At 36.7% G+C, this 21362-nt stretch overlaps 1 protein-coding gene across 4 annotated transcripts in view; it reads right to left on the bottom strand.

The window, feature by feature from the left end:
* LOC150110333 (macrophage mannose receptor 1-like) overlaps positions 1-21362 on the bottom strand; it is a 127275-nt gene that overhangs the window by 81892 nt on the left and 24021 nt on the right. For 3 of the 4 annotated variants that reach the window (XM_090392959.1, XM_090392972.1, XM_090392965.1), the window contains exon 3: positions 17386-17555. The exons of the other annotated variant lie outside the window; for it this stretch is intronic. In XM_090392959.1, the coding sequence (XP_090249085.1) occupies positions 17386-17555 (170 nt within the window). The remainder of the gene's footprint in view (positions 1-17385; positions 17556-21362) is intronic. 4 annotated transcript variants of the gene reach the window in all.

Below are 21362 nucleotides of genomic sequence, written 5' to 3'. Positions count from 1 at the left end.
TAAATTCTACATTTTCTTTCACACAATAGTTTTTTATTTCTCTCGCATAACAGTTAATTAAAGCATCCTCAAACAATTTTTGAGTCATCCACGACTTCTCGTTGCTCCGATAATGAACTTGGAGTATGCTTCCTAATGTTTTTGAAGATTCGTGGATTCTCACTGTGCCATATCACAAATGGTTACAGTTTATATCCAGCCACACCCGTAACAGAATCGCAATATTGGCATTAAGGGCTTTGAAACTAGGCATAGATTTTAGCTTTTTGTGGATGAATGTCCGCTGAGGCATATTTTTCCTTAAATAAGGACGTCTCATCCATATTAAATTTTCCTTCGTAATAATTTTATCCAATTTTTCCACAAATTTCTTGGCAGGCTTCTCAGCACACGCATATTCCCATACATTTTGACACTATGCAGCGCAAGCTGCTTGAGTCTCATGAACCAACCGGAAGAAGCGTTAAATTCGTAGTCAATTTCTGCTTTCTCCTTGAACATATTGAAGAGACTTAGTGCCTTAGCGGTTATAGTCACAGTGCTAAGGGGGCATGCACTTTTGGTTCAGGTCCTCTATCCATGATGCAAATAGCTTTTCCATATCACCGATAGGACCTTGTCGTTGCTTCTTCACTGTAGTCGATTTAATAGAAGCAGATCCTTCACAGCATGTACGATTTTATCCTTATTTTTCAAAATGGCGTCACAGTAGAATGAGACCATCGAAAGTCATGTGTGATCACACTGACAGGCTTACCCGCTTCATGCTGCTTTATAACTTGCGACTTCGTTTCAAGATCAATTGCTCACCTCTTTTACTGTGATTCTTCACTAGGTTTTTTGATTGGGCGCGTAAGGGCTATGTTACACAAATCACCGAGAAATATTTAACGATAAATATACAAATAACCCACTTCTCAAACACAAAATCAACAAATCAACAGAGGAACTGTTGAAGACAAGTGTCGACTGCCGAGGGAGGTTGCCGCTGAAAGCGCTGTTGCCAATGTGCATGTTTTACTTTACGCTCACTTGCCTCTTGTTCGAAAGTATAGCCGAAAATGTTATTTATTCCCTTATGGGGATCACGGACCTATCTTCGAAAGGACGTAACTCGAACGGACGTAAGTCGAGGGATGACTGTATATCTATTTCACATATATCGTTGATATTATTTCAATTTATAAACTTGTACAGAAAAACTTAATTTTAAAGTGTTCTATAAAAACCAACTCTTTTCTTGTTATGAGAGAAGTAATAGAGAAGATCAGATTTAAGTTATCACATTATTTTTCATAACATATTCTAGTCACAACAACATTTTTTACAAACTTTTTACAAAATTTATAATTTTACATAAAGGGAAAGAGACAGTAAAGAGCAAAAGGAGTTTTTCATTGTTTTGTTCAAATCAATACTCAATGCACACAACAGAAACATTTGACAAATCTGTTAATCCCAATTATCTTATTAGGATGTCTAAAGGAACTCAAATTTTTTATATGAAAGGTTTTAGAATTGAATATTCTGGCAGTTCATCTCACAATAGCGATGCCTTTAGTTTATTGTACTTAAATAATGTAGATTGCGTAGTTAGATTATTCGGTGTAGGAATATATATATTTGGCCTGAGTATGGAGTTTTGCGACAGTTTGAGATGCCTTATCTCAGAAACCATGCTGTCAATTAGCAGTATTTTTTTAATATATACTTTACGAAAACAGCGGGGAGAATTTTAATCCCACTAGGGGAGTAAATTCACATACTTTCTGAACCAGTTATCAACGAGTTGCCCTGGTGTGTACCACCTTAACCCAGTCCTGAAGATACTTTCAGGCGCAAACTTTGTTTGCTCACACTTGGATAAAGGATTAAACTAAATTTATTATACTCTAACCAAGTGGAAAATAAACTTTCAACATCTTTCTCTAAATCCAGAGTAATTTATTAAAAAAGGGTGGCACACCAATTGGCAATTCCTATAGGTGGAGATGACCTGCTAATGCTTCTGCCTGATATCACGACTTGGGCCTGGCTCCCACTGAAGAGACCTCAATAAAGGTCGAAACCGGTCTGGGTAGTGGCCCTTCCCTTAATGCATAACATTAGACATATCCGCAAGGAGATGTGTTTTGCATTATAGGAGATACTAAGATAGGAGTGTTGGTAGCTTGATCCACCTTTGCAACGAGTTGCCCTGGTGTGTACCACCTTAACCCAGTCCTGAAGATACTTTCAGGCGCAAACTTTGTTTGCTCACACTTGGATAAAGGATTAAACTAAATTTATAAATTTATTATATATTAGAACCAGTTATCAGTTGGAGATTAGATACATTAACGACTTGCTCGACAGATCATAAGCTCTAACAAATATCACTAAAAATAGCCAGTATCGCTGAATACAATGGGGCAACCTGTAGTAAAAACTCGCAGGTAATTTAGCTGGTCTCAAAAAGGAAGATAAGTTTTTTTCTTTTCAGAATCAAAAGCATTTCATCCTGCAAAATAGGCAAATTGCCCATAAGAGCCAGTTCAGTTAAGCAAACGTACCGCACGTACCATGACATTATTAGTTTATTTTGCTAAAATTCCAAACAACAATAACAATGCTGGAAGCTTTACTACTGCATTATCTCTAGAGCTCAGAGTAGAAAATATTCTACTAGACACTTGTATAAACATCTCCGTATTATACGTGATTTCGGCTGCACTTGGCTTTTCAGCAAAGCTGCCTTTACTTTTACCAAGACAGCAAAGGCGAATTATTATTATTATTATTATAATTATTTTAATTAACTACATTTCTGAATATAATTATTAAATAATAAATATATAAATAATATTTATTACTTCATTTATTAATTTAATTTTATGATTAATAATTTATTATTTGAATGTTAAGAAATGAGATTTGATGGAGAATTAACAGCAGTTAATTGAATAATTAATTAATTAAAAAATTTTTCATTAATAAATTTTACTTAAGTTTATGAAATTTATATATTTATGTAAATATCCGATATATATATATATATAACCCTACTGCGTAGTACGCTTACTGGCCTGTTACACAGCTGACTTGAGCACTTCTATGTCGTAAGCCGCCCCCAGGATAAGGTGACGAGCCCTATACCTCCGGGTATATCCTATTGCCCAATCTCGTGTGTTCACGGGGCCGGTTTGCCTGCTTGCGGGAGGAAAAACTCCAGATAAACTGGGGAGAAAAACCCTGCTGTCCAAGTGCAAGACTGGCTAACGTGGCTATGTCTGAGAAAGATCCTCTCTCTCCATTTATCTGGAGCTTTTCCTCCCGCAAGCAGGCAAACCGGCCCCGTGAACACACGAGATTGGGCAATAGGATATACCCGGAGGTATAGGGCTCGTCACCTTATCCTGGGGGAGGTTTACGACATAGAAGTGCTCAAGTCAGCTGTGTAACGGGCCAGTAAGCCTACTATGCAGTATGGTTATATATATATATATATATATGTTAAAAATACCAAGCAATTTTAAACCTGGTTTTACTCCATTTCCCAAGTAAGCAAACAAGTCAAGTTTGCGCCTGCAAGTGATGCAAGTCTAGCTGATCCTACAGGTAGTGCAAGACCAGGGCAACTCGTGGTAAAGGTGGCTGTTTGCTTACTTGGGAAATGGAGTAAAACCAGGTTTAAAATTGCTTGGTAATTTTAACATTTATTATACCCAAGGTAAAATACTTTATACATTTATATCTCCTCCAGAGATTTTATTTAATAAGGTTAAAACACCATATGGTAACTTGTTCTGGTAAAATAATTATAAGCTCTGTATTACTAAATCTTGGTATCAGAACAAATAAAAACCGTGGTCTTCCGTATTAGCGAAAAGTTCGGATTAGCGAATTTACCCCCAAGAGACAACAATAACTAGCGCTTAAGACAAAAATAATTACATTATAATGGTGATAAATTTAATTCTGTAAATAAATGAAGTAACTGATTACAGTACAGTACAGTACAGATACATTAGAGTACAGAAGCTGTACTGTAATGTAAAGCTTAAAAAATAATACAGTACACAAGTTTATTTTAGTAAAAAATTAAGTTTTGTATGTACCTATATTGTTGAGGATTCTGATTTAATAAAATTGCATAGTTCAGTACATAACTTAATTTGCGTAAAAAATATTACTTTCTGGTACACGACACACAAAAAAAGGTTCACACAATAACACACAAAAACTTTTTTTTTTATTTCTTTGTAAAAATGTCACTGATTTTCTTTTGCTTCTTGGAAGCTAAACATTTTTCGAATGCTTCTTCTGGGAGCTGCATTAGCAATAAAATTTCGTGGAATGGCGTATCATTCTGCTTAGCCCAATCTATACACATATTAAAACTGTCAACTGTCCCTTCATGTTTTCCTTTTTTTTTCTTCGATTTCTTTATCGTCAATGTCGTCTTCTATTCATTCTGCAGTGTCATATTTATAATTTCAGCACCTGATTTGATTTCAAATTCGGTGATTCATGCCGACCATACAGTACGTACTGTACAATATAAAAGAAGCAAACTTGAACACACACAATAAATCAAAACAGGCCTACAATGTAACCGTACAATCGAAAGTATGAAAAAATACTGTACTGTAATAATAATAAAATAAATAATAATAATTAAAAGAATAATTATTAAATAAAAATATAGTGCACAAAATAATAACACATAATAAATAAATGTTTTTTTTTTCTTTCAAACCACAGTTCGGATTACTGGAGGATTCGGACTAAAAAGTTTCGGATTAGCGAGATAGCACTGTATTTAAAAAGATACTTAATGACTATCACACCGAGAATAAGCTAAAAAACTTTAATGATACAACTAGTTTGGGCTTATTATGGCCTTCATCAGGTATCTTTGTAGGTAGAAGAAACAATAATAAAAGACTGAAGATATTAAGATAACTGAGAAGCACAGGTTAATTGTATTAGATAATTAAAAATAAAAACACGTTGTATAAAAATTCAAGTTGTTCTATTTACGTGCCATTGTTTATTGTATGCGTGGTAGTAGACTCTCGAGAACGCCAGTATTGAACAACAGCAGTATGGTTTTCAGGGATGTTATAGCTCAAATTACTGTTCAAATGCTCAGGATTAAGGACGATCTCCCTGGATTCCACTATCTTTCTTTTAAATTCATCCTTGCAACGGAAAATGTTTTTCAGATCTATCCCAGGAAACTGAGTAACCTTGAAAATTATCATGAGGATTGTTAGAGAAGAGAGCATGGCTGGAAAAGGCACTAGCATTTGATCTTTTATAGGAGATGTCTCTTTTATATTCCTCCATGCGAAATTCAACAGATTTATTAGTTTGACCGTAATAAGGAAAACATTTCAGTAACACCACAGTTTATATACAGCAGGATATTTTAGATAATGATGCTTAGGTTTAGAATGGCTTATAAGAGATCTGACTTTTGGAAGAGTAGTGAATAATGTCCTATATATACAGTATATATATATATATATATTCTTCTTCAGGCGTGATAGAACATACAAATCCAATAAAAACACACTGAAAAGAAACATTGAGTCACTATAAAACCATAAATTATAAAATTTACTATAAAGTACAGTTATTTTGAACTGAAGCTACAGTCCGTGTTAAAGTTCTATTGCAAGAAACCTTTGAGCGTGTGATTTCACGAGTGCGCCAATATCTGACAGCAGAGCTACAAGAGTCAGGCAAATTATACCTGAGGTTACTGTTTAAATGAAGCGGGTCCATGAGAATCTCTTTAGACTCGATTATGGGGCGTTCTACCTCGCCGTGACATGTGTGCAGGATTGAAGTTGTTATTCAGTTTATCTCATGTTGGCGGCCTTCACTATTTGTGTTAACCGAAACCAGGACATAGTTTGAGAGGGCACTAGCTCCAGTTCTTTTTTAAGCGATGTCTCTTTAGTGTTCCTCGAGACGTAGGAGGATGGACTTTTCCGTTTGGCCATAGTATGGTTTCCCGCAGTCAGATGATGGGTATCATCTCAACTCTAGCGCATCGTGCTAGATCTGTACTGTCAGATGAAGAGGAACTAAAAATAAGCTACAGCATCTTAAAAGGTCCTTCAAAAACAGTGGCTACTCTTCATAAAGTATCAATAAACAACTATACCACAGTCAACAAAACAACGTAGTAACGCAGGATGACCGTCAACAAAACAACGTAGTAACGCAGGATGACCGTCAACAAAACAACATAGAAATGCAGGACGTCCCCAAAGGCTATATCTTCTTGTCATATATCAGCACGCTCTCCAAGAAACTGAGTAGAATTATAAGAACGTTTAACATAAAAACGTGCTTCTCTACCCTTCCCAAACTAAGATCAAGCATCACTAAGTTTGTGATTTAAGCAATCACAAACAAGCTCAGAACCATCTACAATTCCCAGGTGTGTACAAAATCACATGTGACTGAGGGAAACCATACTATGGCCAAACGGAAAAGTCCATCCTCCTACGTCTTGTGTAACACCAAAGAGGCATCGGTTACAAAAGAACTAGAGCTAGTGCCCTCTCACGCCATGTCCTGGTTTCGGTTAACACAAATAGTGAAGGCCACCAACATGAGATAAACTGGATAACAACTTCAATCCTGCACACATATGTCACGACGAGGTAGTACGCCCCATAATCGAGTGTAAAGAGATTGTCATGGACCCTCTTCATTTAAACAGTAACCTCAACTATAATTTGCCTGACTCTTGTAGCGCTGCTGTCAGATATAGGCGCACTGGTGAAATCACACGCGCACAGTTTTCTTGCAAAAGAACTTTAACACGGACTGTAGCTCAAGTTCAAAATAACTGTAGTTTATAGTCGATTTTATAATTTTATAATTTATGGTTTTATAGTAAATCAATGTTTCTTTACAGTGTTTTTATTGGCATTCTATGTTCTATCACTCTTGAAGAAGTCGGCCACCCAGCTGAAACATATCGCGTATTTTAAGAAATTTCATTATTTATTCTAATTCTCGGATCTCAGTCATGATATAAAAAGCATGAATATATATATATATATATATATATATATATATATATATATACACAACTCATAAGCCCTACCCAAGGGCCTATGAGTTGTGGAAATACTTTCTAAAAATGAAAGCTGTGCCGAACAAAGCGGCAATTTTGCAGCTGCCCAATTTTTAATCCATCTAACTCGAGTGCTTCTGGATGTTTTTTCAATGTTTTGGGGATGGCGCCTAAAGCACCTATTGTTACTGGAACAACTTTCGTTTTCTTTTGCCAGATTCGTTCAACTTCGATTTGCAAATCTCGATATTTTGTAATTTTTTCATTTTCTTTGTTGCCAATCCTACTATCTCCTGGTACTGATATTTCGAAAAACGTAACACCCTTGTTTTCACTTATTTCAACCACTGTAATAGCGGGTGTATTACATTCCAAGCTTTTGTCAGTCTGGATTTTAAAATCCCAGAGTATTTTAGCTTTTTCATTCTCAACCACTTTCTGGTGAACTTTATGCTTCCAGTAGTCTTTAGATACTTCACGCCCATACTTTTTACATAAATGCAGTGGATTATCTTAGCTATGTTATCATGCCTTTTACGGTACTCAATTTGTGAGATTTTGCTGCATCCACTTATAATGTGGTCTACCGTTTCTTCCTTTTCTTTGCACAATCTACATTTACTGTCTTGTTGAATTTTTTTGTATTTTTGCCTTCATAACTTTGGTTTTAATGGCCTGTTCTTGTGCTGTAAAAATTACCGATTCTGTTTCTTTCTTTAGTGCTCCATTTCTCAACGATTGCCAGGTCAAGTTGCTGTCATCGCTGTCCTCTATGCTGTGAAGGTATTTTCCATGCAATGCCTTATTTTTCCATCTTTCGGTTCTCACTTTTACTTGGTTGGTTTTATATTCCAACTTTGTCTCCATGGGTTTAAATAAACCCTCTTTCCTTACCTCAATTAGAAAAATTTCATTGTTTGCTGCAGATAATCATTTAAATTTTGTTTTTCTTCTTCAATAACTTGCTTCACTTGTAATAATCCTGTACCTCCTTTTTTCTCTGATAGATATAGCCTATCAATGTCACTGCGAGGATTGAGCGCATGGTGCATTGTCATTAATTTTCGAGTTTTTCGATCTAAATCTTCCATCTCTAGCTGGGTCCATTCAACAATACCTGTGAATATCTCAGAACAGGTATGGCCCAGGTATTAATTGCTTATATCAAATTTCCAGCATTAAGCATTGACTTAAGGAGTGTTCTTAATCGTCTTTTATATTCTGCTCTAGTTCTTTCTTTGATCTTATTGTGCAGAATTTGTGATGCTTCTAAAATTCCCAAATATTTGTAGCTGTCTTCGAATTTTATTGCTTTGATTATTTCACCATTGAGCAGCTCAATTTCGTTCATATCTTCAAACTTTCCTCTTGTTATTCCAGCAATTGCACATTTGTCTAAGCCAAAATCCATTGATATATCTTGACTGAACATGTGCACAGTGTTACGCAACGATCCGAGTTCATTCTCTGATTTTGCATACAACTTCAAATCATCCATGTATAAAAAGTGAGATATCTTTGCACTCTTTTGCGTAGTTTGATAATCATGAGCAGTTTTATTTAAAATTCTAGTTAAGGGGATCAATGACAATATAAACAACAGAGGAGATAATGAGTCTACTTGAAAGATGTCCCTTTTTATGTTTACCTCTCCATTTTCTTCTCTATTTATAAACAACGTTGTTTTCCAGTTTTTCATGCTGAATTGCAAAAATGTTTGCATGTTTTCGCTAATACCGAATAGTTCTGTGCATTTTAAAATCCAACTGGCACCGAATCAAACGCTTTTTTATAATCTATCCAAGCCATATGGAGGTTTTTTTCTAGGTTTGCAATTTTTTTTTTTTAAGAATCATTTTATGAGCCTGTGTAGCTCAGTGGATGTGGCGTTTGCCAACAACGGCGCTTGGCCGCACGAAGGAAGACTTGGTTTCGAGTCTAGTCGGTGACTAGAGGAAATTTTTCAAAGCCTTTTTTCGACCGGTTCCCGAGTTAGTCGATCTCTGGCACGGGCAAGCAGGTTTTTCCTCCCGGAAACTCGAGTTTTTCGTCCTGTAAACTCAAGAAAATCGACCGTAGAACCCACATTATTTCAGACATTAAATATATTGTGTTAGGGTTAGGGACCACGAGATGGCGGCACATTTGAGCCGTCTCTCTTCACTGAGTACCGCTTAATTAGTGATAGCCTTGGGCAATCTATCTCTGATTGGTACCAGTGGAGATTGAACTGCCCACTCAGTCTCCAAAAGTTAGATTGGGCTAAATGGCCTCGCCTACTCCCTGTATACAGGAATAAAAAGGCGTTAGCTGATTTTTTTTTTTTAAGAATCATTTTATCAATCAGCAATTGGTGTTTTTGCCTCTTGAATGTATGCTGTTACCTTTTTGTTCAATTGGGAGAAGAGAATTTGTTTTAAGATAGCTGTATATTTCATCAGCTAGTATGCCTGTGAGTAGCTTAAAAGTTGTTGGCAGGCAGGTTATTGGTTGGAAGTTTTCTGGGTTTCGACCTTTTTCTTTATTATTTATGATCAGAAACGTTTTCCCTGCTGTGAGCCACTTTTCTTTGCATTTTCCTTCTAAAACCTCATAAAATTGGTTAGCAAGTCTTTCATTTAGGCCTGTTAGATATTTCAACCGGTAGCCATGTAATTCATCCTTCCCGGGTGTTGATCAATTTTTTATTTTTTTAGCTTGCTTTTGAACTATTTCAGTTGTTATTTTCAGTTGGTCCATTTTTCGTTCTTGAGATTCATTCGTAATTTGTTCAATCCATTTTGCCTTGTTATTGTGCCTCTTATAGTTGTCCGATAGGTTTTTCAAAAACTTTAATGTATTTTCTTTGTCTCTGGTATTTATGTTTATATTTCCTTTAAGGTTATCATTCCTGCAGCAATCAATTTTCTTGTAAAATTAGTGCTGATTTGCGAGAAACATCGAATTTTGCTTGTACTGTTCAATGTGTGCACTGTTTCTTCTTATTTTAGCTGCAAATGCAACTATTTTTTGCTTCACTTTCTCTAATACTTCATCAATAGGTCGTGCTCCAGTGTTATAACTCTTCTTTATGAGATTATTTCGGATTTTTGTGTTTTTCAGCTTCTTTTTCTTAAGGTTTTTCAAATTGCTCACGTCTGCTCTGAGTTTAAGAATTTTATTCTCCAGTCGTTCCATTTTGGTTCTTGAGCCTTACTGCTTTTGGTTTCACTAATCTTATATCCAAATTCAGATGTTACGACGTAGGCTATTGAGTATATAAGTTGATTCGTTTGCCCAATATGTTCAATAGGAATAACCCTTGCAGCTGTATTAGCCTCTTGTAGGAGTTCCTTCAGTTTTTATTGAGGTACTTGCATGTAAGTACCTCAATAAAAGTAAGTACCTGGAAGCCTAACTCGTGCCTGGTTGCTGTTCATTTGCTCGATAATTTTTCGTGCGAGTTCTTGTTCCTTATCTAATAGCTTCCTCTCAACTATTTGTATATTTTCAAAATTTTCAGCATTCTGCACGTTGGAATCTGGTTCTGCTCCATTCATATTCTTGGTCTCTTCAGGGTCAGTACGGTCTCCTTTTACAGCTTGAGGTTTCAGTGCTTCCAGCTCAAGTTCACTAAATACCTTGCGTTTGATAATGAAGCTGCGTTGCTGCATCAGCCGTGCTAATGAAATTTCAGAATTTGGGTGTCGTTCAAGCCAAAGTTGGAACATTCGTTTCTGAAATCCCCTAACTGATGGGTTTGAACTGTAGAAGCACTGCATGACTTGTCTATTTTCAGCCATGCTCCACTTTTTCCTAGTAAATACTTTCGAGTTCTGTAGATCTTGCTCCTGTAGCCCATTTGTCACTGGCTGTCCAGGAAGCCTAACATCCAGTGCGGTCCTTGGTAACCCGCACGACGACTGATGAGGTATAGAATTCTGATTTGTCTTCACAATTTTTAACTGGGGGTGGGCAGGTGCATGAGATAAAAAAAAATAGGTAAATAGGACAGAATCACCCCTAGACCGCGAATAGTCTAATAGCATTGGGAAAAGGATCAAGGTGAAAAGAAATACAGAGGGAAAGAAGAGTAGGGACCAGTCTACAGATAATATAACATGTGTGTATTACATGAAGTAAGGCGTGGTCCAGCTTCAGGTGCCTCGGGTTCACCATGCCCGTACTCTCTAGAGTTATATATATATATATATATATATATATATAACTTTATCGGTTAGGTAACATGGCAAGGAATGGAGAAGATCAATCCTAATACTTTCTGCCCAAATATTCATGTCGGAAAAAATTATTTATGATGATATTATCAAAAAGAATAAGTACACTAGCACACTAATAAAAGAAAATTTGGAAGATTGGGAAGCAGGATTTAGAACAGGCAGAAGTACTTTGCTCCATATATTAATGTCCCGCAGGCATGAAAGTTCTGATTAATTATGGAAGAAGAAAAATTCAACGCAAATTATATGGAATGAAGGGAACAATATACAGAGCAATACACAGTTTATATTTAGGTTATCAGTCAGCAGACACAACACATAAGAAAAGTCTCATTGACTCTGTGATGTCATTATACTTGTTCAGGATATAACAATGTTCATAGAATTTTAAAGCAGAATGATCATTATTTAATATTATGCAGAATTAAAATGAATATCAAAAGAACAGTATGTAAGAAAGTTTGAAAAAGAATTAAAGTCGAGCAGCCTTTACAGGTAAATTGTAGACTCGACTATACAAATATTATTATCGAAAAAATTAGCAAATTTAAAACAAGAACCAAACCTTGTGTTATCAGTGGCAGACTGAAAAAGACATCGTTTTATTCAGCTAGGGAGGTATGTGGTGAAGCTGTCTTCAAGGATGCAAAAATAAGAACACTATGGTGGACACAAGTTAAAGAAGCAATCTTTTACAAGAAGAAAGCATAGCAAATTTCCCACCAAATAAGGGGATAGATTCCCTAAAAGAAAAATGTAAGACAAGTAAACTATGTGCAAAATTAGCTAAACAAAAGTTATGGGAAGGCTTTGGTAAAAGTATGGAAAATAAATATTAGGAAGGTGGCAAAATTGTAATAGCGTTACCAAATATGCTTAGAAATTTATGAACGTGTACTGTAAAATGAAACAAAAAACATGAAATTGCATATACGGATATCCTAGATTTCTGGAGTAATTATTTTGAAAGAATGTTAAATGAAACATGCAGTGTTTAATTTAACATTTAACAGAGAGAGAGAGAGAAAGAGAACACTAGTAGAAAATTTTCCACAGGAATTCAAACAAGAGTATATATCGATATCAATACTTGGGGATAAAAAAAGCCATTAAAACTTGAAACATAGAAACTCACCGGAGTAGATGATATTCGACCAGAAATGCTTAAATACCCATGCATGAATGTTTTCCAGTGGCTGCAATGCAAATTCAGAGGGCTTGAGAAGGTCTAATTCCCGATAATTGGAGTAGAGCTCTAATCGTACCAATTTGTAAAGAAAGGGAATAAATCTGAATGTGAGAATTACAGAGGAATTTCTCTACCAAATGTTCTAGGTACGATTTATGCAAGCATGCGTGAGAAAGATTATGGAAGAGAAACTTGTAGAAGAATAAAATGCGTTCTTGCCAAATATAAGTTTTCGGAATCAAATTTTCCCTTTAACACAAGTAGCTGAGAAATCGTGCAAATATGACAAGGATCTGTACTTCAGTATTGTAGATCTGGAAAAGGCATACGAAAAGGTTCCCAGAGAAAATTTTTTCAAAACACTACAATTATATGGTAAATGGAACATTAAAAGCAATACCTAGTCTATATTTAAGTTATCAATCAGCAGTTACAATTTAAGTAAATACACGAAGATTGTTTGATGTAAAATCAGGGGAAAGAAAGTTGCATTAGTCCTGTTCTTAGAATTAAAGATGTAAGACTTTCTCTTTACTTTATGAAGATGACTATGTATTCTTAAATAGATCTAGCGCAGGATTCTTTAACTCAATGGATTAATAGCTGTAACTAATTGGCATGTAAATCGTCAATAAAACGGCTTTACCTATTAAAATGTAAAGGAACATAGAAAATTTCAGTTACATTCTGAATGGAAATCTTATAGAACAAGAAAATATTTTATCTATTTAGGCACAGAGTTTAGTGAGAATGACTGAACCGATGACATCAATGGCAGAATCATATTAAAAATGAAGATATTAGTACAGGACCTCACATTATTATTAGCATTTAACAATATGAAAACAGAGCTAATCTAAGGCGGTAGGGTCAGGTAAATAGAATCGATTACGAAAGGTTAGAAAATACGTGTTTGATAGCACGATCGTAGGGAAGAGACACAGAGGAAGACCAAACTCTAGACGGATTGATTCAGTCAGAAGGGCCTTAGATTCAAAAGTAATCCTGAGCTGTGCAATCGAGGTGCTTGGTGAGACATCTGGAAAAATTAGAGAGCAGAAGGAGGGTTGGTGGTGGAATAATAATGTACAAGTGGCAGTGACAACTAAGAGGAAGGCAAAGCAGAAGTGGGATGAGTCAAGAGTGGAAGAGAACAGAAAGGTGCACAGAGAGAGAGAAAGCAAGAAGCCAAGAGAGTTGTGGCACAGGCGAAGGCCATGGCATATCAAGATCTGTATGATCAATTAGAAACAAAGGAAGGACAGAGAAAATTTTTACCAACTAGCGAAATGTAGAAATAAAGCAGCAAAGGACATCTTACATGTGAGGCAGATCAAAGACGCTAAAGGAAGGTATTATGGAGGACGTGGGCATAAGAAACAGATGGAACATATACTTTGAGGGACTTTTGAATGAGGAAAATGCAAGGCTTCACAGAGAAGATGGGCAGCCTTTGAGGGGATGGTGCAGAACACCAGTAGAGTGGAAGTGACAGAGGCCATGAAGAAGATGAGGAATGGAAAATCGGTGGGCTCGACAGAATTCCAGTGGAGGCATGGAAGGCACTAGGGGAAGAGAGAATTAACCTGCTGTGGGACCTGTTCATGAAAGTTTGCCAACAGGAAAATATACCCGAGGAATGGAGGGAGAGTACTCTTGTCCCCATCTACAAGGGTAAAGGGATGAAGAAGACTGTAAAAATTACAGAGGAATAAAGTTGATGTTCACGCACTGAAAATCCTAGAAAGGGTTCTTGATGGTAGACTGAGGAAGGAGGTGGAGATGAGGTGGAGGTGAGGTGGCATGAAGCCAAAGGAACAATTTGGCTTCATGCCTGGTAGATCAACAACAGATGCTATCTTTGGGTACTGCAGATGAAGGAAAAGTAGAAAACAAAGACGAGAGAAACAAAGGGAGCTACATCTGGAATTTATTGATCTGGAGAAAGCATACGATAGTGTGACAAGTCAAGAGGTCTGGAAGTGTCTGAGGGAGAAGAAGGTTCCGGAGAAATATGTCAGGTTGGTTCAAGAAGTGTACAGAAATGTGAAGACAAGTGTTCGGACCTGTCTGGGACAGACAGAAAGTTTTCAAGTAACACTTGGCTTGCATCAAGGGTCAGAATTAAGTCCGTTTCTGTTTAATATTGTGATGGAGGTGGTAACAGCGGAGCTGAGAGAAGATGCGCCTTGCACAATGTTGTATGCAGATGACATCTTGTTGTGTGTAGATTCAAGAGAATAAGCGGGAACTAAACTGGAAAGATGGAGAAAATACTGGAAGAGAGAGTTATGAGACTGAGCAGAAGTAAGACAGAGTATATGTGTTGCACAGTGGGCGGTGGACAGGAGACAGACCTGGAGGAAGGAAATGTCATCAGGAAGGTGAGAGACTTTAGATACTTAGGTTCAACAGTGGAAGAAGATAGAGGAGCTGAGAAGGAAGTGGGATGCAGGATACAAGCGGGTTGGAGGAACTGGAGGGAGATGGCTAGAGTGTTTTGCGATACGAGGGTGCCGATCAATCTGAAAGGCAAAATCTATAGGACAGTAGTGAGGCCAGCTATGACATATGCTATAGAAACTGTGGCCCTGAGGAAAAAATAACATCAGCAGGATGGAAGTAGCAGAGATGAGAATGCTTAGGTGGATGCGTGGTGTGACCAGAAAGGATCGCCTGAGAAATGACAATGTCAGGGGAACAGTGAAAGTTACGAACTTAGGGACGAAAATACAGGAGGTAAGGTTGAGACGGTTTGGTCATGTGATGAGGAGGGAGGACGAATATGTGGGAAGAAGGGTCATGCAGATGGATGTGCAAGGAAGGCGGAAGCGTGGGCGGCTAAAGAAGAGATGGAGGGAGCTGGTAGAAGAGGACTTGAGAATGAAGAACTTGGATGTGGTGACAGCCCGAGACAGAAAGTTGGGGAGGAGACTCATTATCAACAGTGACCACACTTAAGTGGGAGAAGCTGCAGAAGAAGAAGAAGAAGAAGACTTAAATATGGCAATATTGGAATACTCAGATGTAGAAGATTGATTTGGAGGAAACTAGCTGACGGGGATCGATAATAATGTAAACCAAATTATGTACTGCTGTCATATCAACCTGTACAGCCCTTTGGGAGGAGTACATTTCAGGAAATTGATCATATTGAAGATGATTATGATAATTAATTGTGGGGAAGGTTTTACGTAAAAATAAAAATGTTTATAACTGTTTTGTTGACTTTCAAAAAAAAAGTACATAAGTATATAAATCAGAAAGTAGTATAGAGTGTTCGTGAATTTTATGATGTGGACAAGATCATGGTATGTCTCTGGCAGAACGATGACAATATTGAGAAAAGTTGTGGGAAGTTGGAAAGATAGAGGAAGATGGTTTTGGACATCATGGTGCTTGACATCAGGCAACCTAACATTCCCGAGCATCTTTATGATCCTTTTAGAAAGAACGTTGGATATCAAAAAGAATAATGTAAGTGAAATTTCAATTAAAGCTATTAAGATAAACAACTTGTGATTTGCAGATAACATAGATATATTTGAAAAAGATAAAGTGAAATTAGAAAGAATAGCGCAGAAGTTAAAGCAAGCAGGAAAGAGATATGGGCTATATTTGAAGAGAAGAGGATGAAAAAACAATTATAGGTCAACGGACAAGGACCGGAAGAGATTAATAACTTCACATACCTGGGGATTTAGACATGATTTAGACCGTAAGAAAGAAATGAGTCCCCCTGTCACAAAAACTGAACTAAAGCTACAGGCAATGGAAAAGATAAGGAAACGTAAATCAGTGAGTCTTCCATTAAAGCTTAGAATGCCGGAAACATGCATATTCACAAGTTCTCTCAATGGCAGTGAATCATAGCTAATGATCAAAGACATATTGGCTTTCGAAAGAACATGCTACAGAAAAATTCTTCGAATTCGATAGGAAAAACGTATCACAAAGTGGTGTGCAAAGAAAATTATGCAGAAAATATTTCAAAGGAAACTGAAGTTTTTGAACAAATCTGTAGAATGGATAACAATAGAACGTTCGAAACCACGGAAAGCATTCGAAAAACACATTTGAAGTGTTTCGAATGCTGTCCATTCAAAACAATGGACAGCATGAAAGAAGAGGCGGAAACAGTGTTGTGGAAAGAGTTTTTCACGATTTTATTTGTCTGGCGGTGGATGTAGAGAAGTGACAAATGGTGGTGAAAGTGGCATCGGGCATCAAAGGGACCGATGGAAGCTGATGAAGATGCTTTATTATTGTTGATTGTTTTCTATTATTTATGAAACTTTATGTGATAATAGAATTATAAAACTATGAAAATAAATATAAAAAGAAATTTTATTATTTTATATCAAAAATACAGAGCCTAGGTAACTCAGTGGAAGTGATGTTTGCATTCTTCAGCGCTGGACCTCCTGAAAGAGCGTCGTCAGTTCTATTCTAGTCGCTGACTAGAGGAACTTTCACTAAGCCATTTATCGACCGGTTCCCGTGTTAGTCGATTTCGGGGTTTTCTTTCCAACTCGGGGTTTTCTTTCCAACTCAGGGTTTTCTTCCCTTAAACTCAACGTAATCGATCGTAGAATCCATAATAAGAAGACATTAAAAATATATATACTGTGCTCGGGTTAGTTACCACGAGAAGACGGTAATTGTTAGCCGTCTCTTCACTGTGTGCCACTTTTTAGGAAAAGCATTAGACCAGCTTATTTGAATGCTAGCAGCATAGATTAAACTGACTATTCAGTCTCTAAAAGTGATATAGGCCTTTTGCGCATTGCCTACTCCCTATAAGGATATAAAATGCTATAGATTACAAACTGATTTCTATATTTCGTTATCTTAATTAGATAAGAGTACTTCCAAGATTACTGAGAAACACTTACCAACTGCGTTATAAAAGCCGCTTCACTATGAGAGTTAACTGATGCAAGTGACGCGTTAATTTTTTGACATTGTCTCAGTGCACCTATCCTAGTCAGATTATGCATATTGATGATGTAACAATAGCCATCGAACAAAACCCACTCGGAGTCATCTAAACCGCATTTGTCAGCTTAAAATAAAAAGAAATCGGAGAAGACATAAGATAATAAGTAGGTGATTGGTTCCAATTTACAACAACCATACTACGTTTAAATGTAATTTTCTCTCAAAAATTATTACCCACTCACTATTACATGTTTCAAAAGGAATTGACCGCTGATAGTTTCAAATATTTAGATTATATTATATATTTGAAATTTGAAAATAATAATAATAATAATATTGTTTACCTAGGAATCAAACTTTTTTTTTTCAATCAACTTTATTATTCCTATATAATATATATAATACATTACATAATACATTACATAACAAAACTGTCCGGGCAAAAAAGGAGTCCTACCTAACATGGCTTAGGGCAGGTCACCTGAGATGTGTTTGCGGTATGCTGAGGTAGTAAAGATAGCAAAGCAGAAGGCTTGGGAATCCTTTGGAGAAAGATTAGACCCATCCTATGCAAATGCAAACAAAGTATTTTGGCAGACCATCCGCCGCCTTCGAGGGAGGAAATCGTGCACAGCAAGGGCAATTAAGGCCTTTTATGGTGCACTTTTAACAACCGAGAAGGAAATCCTCCACAGATGGAGGGAATACTTTGAGAGCTTTCTTAACCCGGGTGGCCCAGCAGTTGTGGACATCCAAAAGGTGCAGATCGGGGCAATGACTAGTCTCACAGAAGAAGAGGTCCATTTAGCAATAAAATCGGGAAAGGCTGATGGCGATGATGAAATTCGGCGAGAAATGCTAAAAGCCTTAAATCGAGACGGTGTTCTCTGGCTGACTCGAGTGTGTCAGCCAGAGAACACCGTCTCTGGAGTGTTCTTTGGGTATACCTGTAAGAGCGCTTCCTTCAGTTCCTTTTGTTACAGGTTAAAAATGCATATTTTTCTGTTAATTTTTTGTTGGTCGTTGGAAGGTCTTTTTTGAATTGTGGGATGTTGTTTGTTAAGGCGAGGTTGAATGAGTCTGCTAGGTTCTCTTGGTTTATATCGTGACCGAAGTTTTTTGGAATAAAATCTTGTGCTGGAGATTTCTTTTTTCGAGTTCATAATTCGTTAACTGTATTCTATGTTTGATTCATATTGTCATTATATTCCGTAAATTTTTGAAAGTTGTAGTATCTTTTTGCTCTACGAATTTTTGTTGATAGTAGATTTCTTGTGTTTTTGTATAAGGTTTATAAATGAGTGTTACTGGGTGATTTTTTTTTGTTTTTTTGCCGTAGATTTTCGAATATTGCCATTCATTATTTATCCATGAATTTGATGTATTTGTCGCCTCGTTTGCGTAGGATTTGTTGCCTTTTTTATATATATTTCTGTGAACATTAGTCGGAAGTTCTCATATATAGTTACAGGGTTATTTATTTTGAGTAGGTAATTCTATTCTGTATATTTTCTAAGGATGTCGAGAATGCTCTTTAATATCATGGAGTTTTGTAGAGTTTTGCAGTGTTGTGGGAGGCAGAAGTGCCGTAGTGAACTGAAGCTGAGAAAAAGTAGTGATCGGTACTTTTGGTCTCAATTACTGATGAGGTATATGTATTGAGAGGAGGCGGTATGTTAATATGGTCAGTGCATTATTGTGTTAGTGAAATGTAGAGTATTTCTTCTCTTGTTGGGGAGTTTGTGGTAGGGTTTATGTTGTACTGACTTAGTATATCATGGTATGTGTTAGTGGTTGAAGAAGCACGGACTAGATTATTTATGTTAATGGCTCCTATTAGGATTAGTGGATGTGTTGTACGGGGTTGAATTCTGCTTAGCCATGCTTGTAATTCATGCAGAAAACTGAGTGAATTTTTATCTTGGGGTCTGTATATTATATGTTCTTCGTGTATTTGACACTATGTTTGTCGTTATTTGTGATATCCAATATTGTTTTTTCTGCATGTTCGAAATGAATTTGCTTTTCTGGCACATTGTATGTTTCTTTGATAAATGCAATTATTCAGCCTCCTCTGTTTGGTATACATAAGTTGTAGGCCTGGTAGTTGTGGGATTTATGTCGTATACATAAGTTTCTGTGTCATTTATTGCAACTTTGGTGAGGATCAGTATGCCTATGTTTGTGGAGGTATAGTTCAGTAGTGTAATCAATGTAAACCGGTGTTTTTTGACACTTTTTATGTTTGTATGTATGATGGTGGAATTGCTATTTGTGAAAATATTGTCTGCCAAATTCTTCAAAGAGTTCAAGACTTTGAAATTTAAGTTTTCTGAATGGTTATTATTATTATTATTACATAACAACTCCAGGGAGTCCAAAGACTTATCGAGGGAGGATATCTACTCTACAATTCTCCGTATCCATCAACCGCAACTACTTTCATCATCTACACCACGCCATCTACCACCACCACTAGTATTTTCACAAATAAATATCCATTGCCACGGCGTAATTCGAACCTGCAGCATTTTAGCTGGAGAGCGGATACGCTAACCACTAGCCCAACCAAGCCGGCAATGTTCACTCAGAATTGGGATCTCCATGTTATATTTATTAGAGATAATTTTAAACATTGCTCTTAAGGATGGGAAGAGCTAATGCACTATACTGGTAGACCGCTTAGGTCAGATTCTCTTGCAATTATATATTTATATAATTGCAAGAGAATATATATGCAATTACATATAACTCGAGTGTTTCATTCTGTCTCGTAAATATCTGTGAATACTTCGTTGTAGTTCTTTTCTGTTTTTGTTTTCCTTTCCTGGTATAGTAGATTTTTAAAATATGGAGTCCAGAATTGAGATATATGGGTTGCAGGTGGGAGCTGCTTGTCAGTTAGCCTTGTTTTGTGTTGTTAATGCAGTCTTTCAGACTTTTTGCTAGTGAGTCGAGTGATGATTCGTGATAATCTCTCTGGTTTTTTTTTTTTTTTTTTGTGGTCCTTGATAAAATGAGGTGATGCTGTGGTTGTCACTGGAATATCCTTGTTGGTGCCAATTGCTTGCACTATGGAAGTTAAATCTTCTGTATTTTCGGAATGGGAAGCCCGCTATCATCATCTTGTGCAGACCTCTTTCATGGAAAAACTTTAAAAAGAAATTCTCTCCACAATCTCCCCTAGATATGTAGATGATATTTTCAATGGCAAGACAACTAAGACAACCTAAAGTCGTTTGTGAATAAAATCAACACCATACATAACAAGATAAAATTCACTCTGGAAGTGGGAAACAACAACCAACTGCATTTTTAGACATCTTCATAAAGAGACAATCAAATAGTGTCAAATTATCTATTTACAGAAAGCCTACAGACACATGGAAGATATCTTCATTATACTTCAAACCATCACAGAACACACAAACTTAGCATTAACCATATGTTAAAAAATAGAGCCCGAAAGTTTATATGAAGAGGAGGATACACAGACTGAACTCTCACTAACAGCAAACACATTATCACAAAATGGATATCCTCCGAACATCATCAAAAAATATCTATACGGTGACAACCCCAGACAAGAATAATCAAGCTCCAGCACATTTCTACTGTAGTGATCCCCTTCATCAGGTCAATTTCTTATCAAATATCCAGAATACTAAAAGCCAACAACATCAGAGTGATCTTCAAACCAACCACCAGCATCAGACAGGTTTTAGGATCCCCAAATGATAAGGTGTCATTCTACAAATATCCAGGAATATATTACATTCCTTGCTCCTGTGGTCTCGCCTACATCGGACAAACTTCACGGAGTTTAGAGATCAGACAAAAAGAACATGTTGGAGATGTAAACCACAACAGAAGTATTTCGTCCGGCTCAGCACATCATTTCTGTACGTATAACCACACGATAGAGTGGCAA

Source organism: Typopeltis vanoorti, chromosome 1 (genome assembly GCF_054136105.1).
Source record: "Typopeltis vanoorti isolate ZY-2024b chromosome 1, IOZ_Tvanoo_1.0, whole genome shotgun sequence".
NCBI classification, from domain to species: domain Eukaryota; kingdom Metazoa; phylum Arthropoda; class Arachnida; order Uropygi; family Thelyphonidae; genus Typopeltis; species Typopeltis vanoorti.
This window is presented reverse-complemented; position numbering and strand designations above follow the sequence as displayed.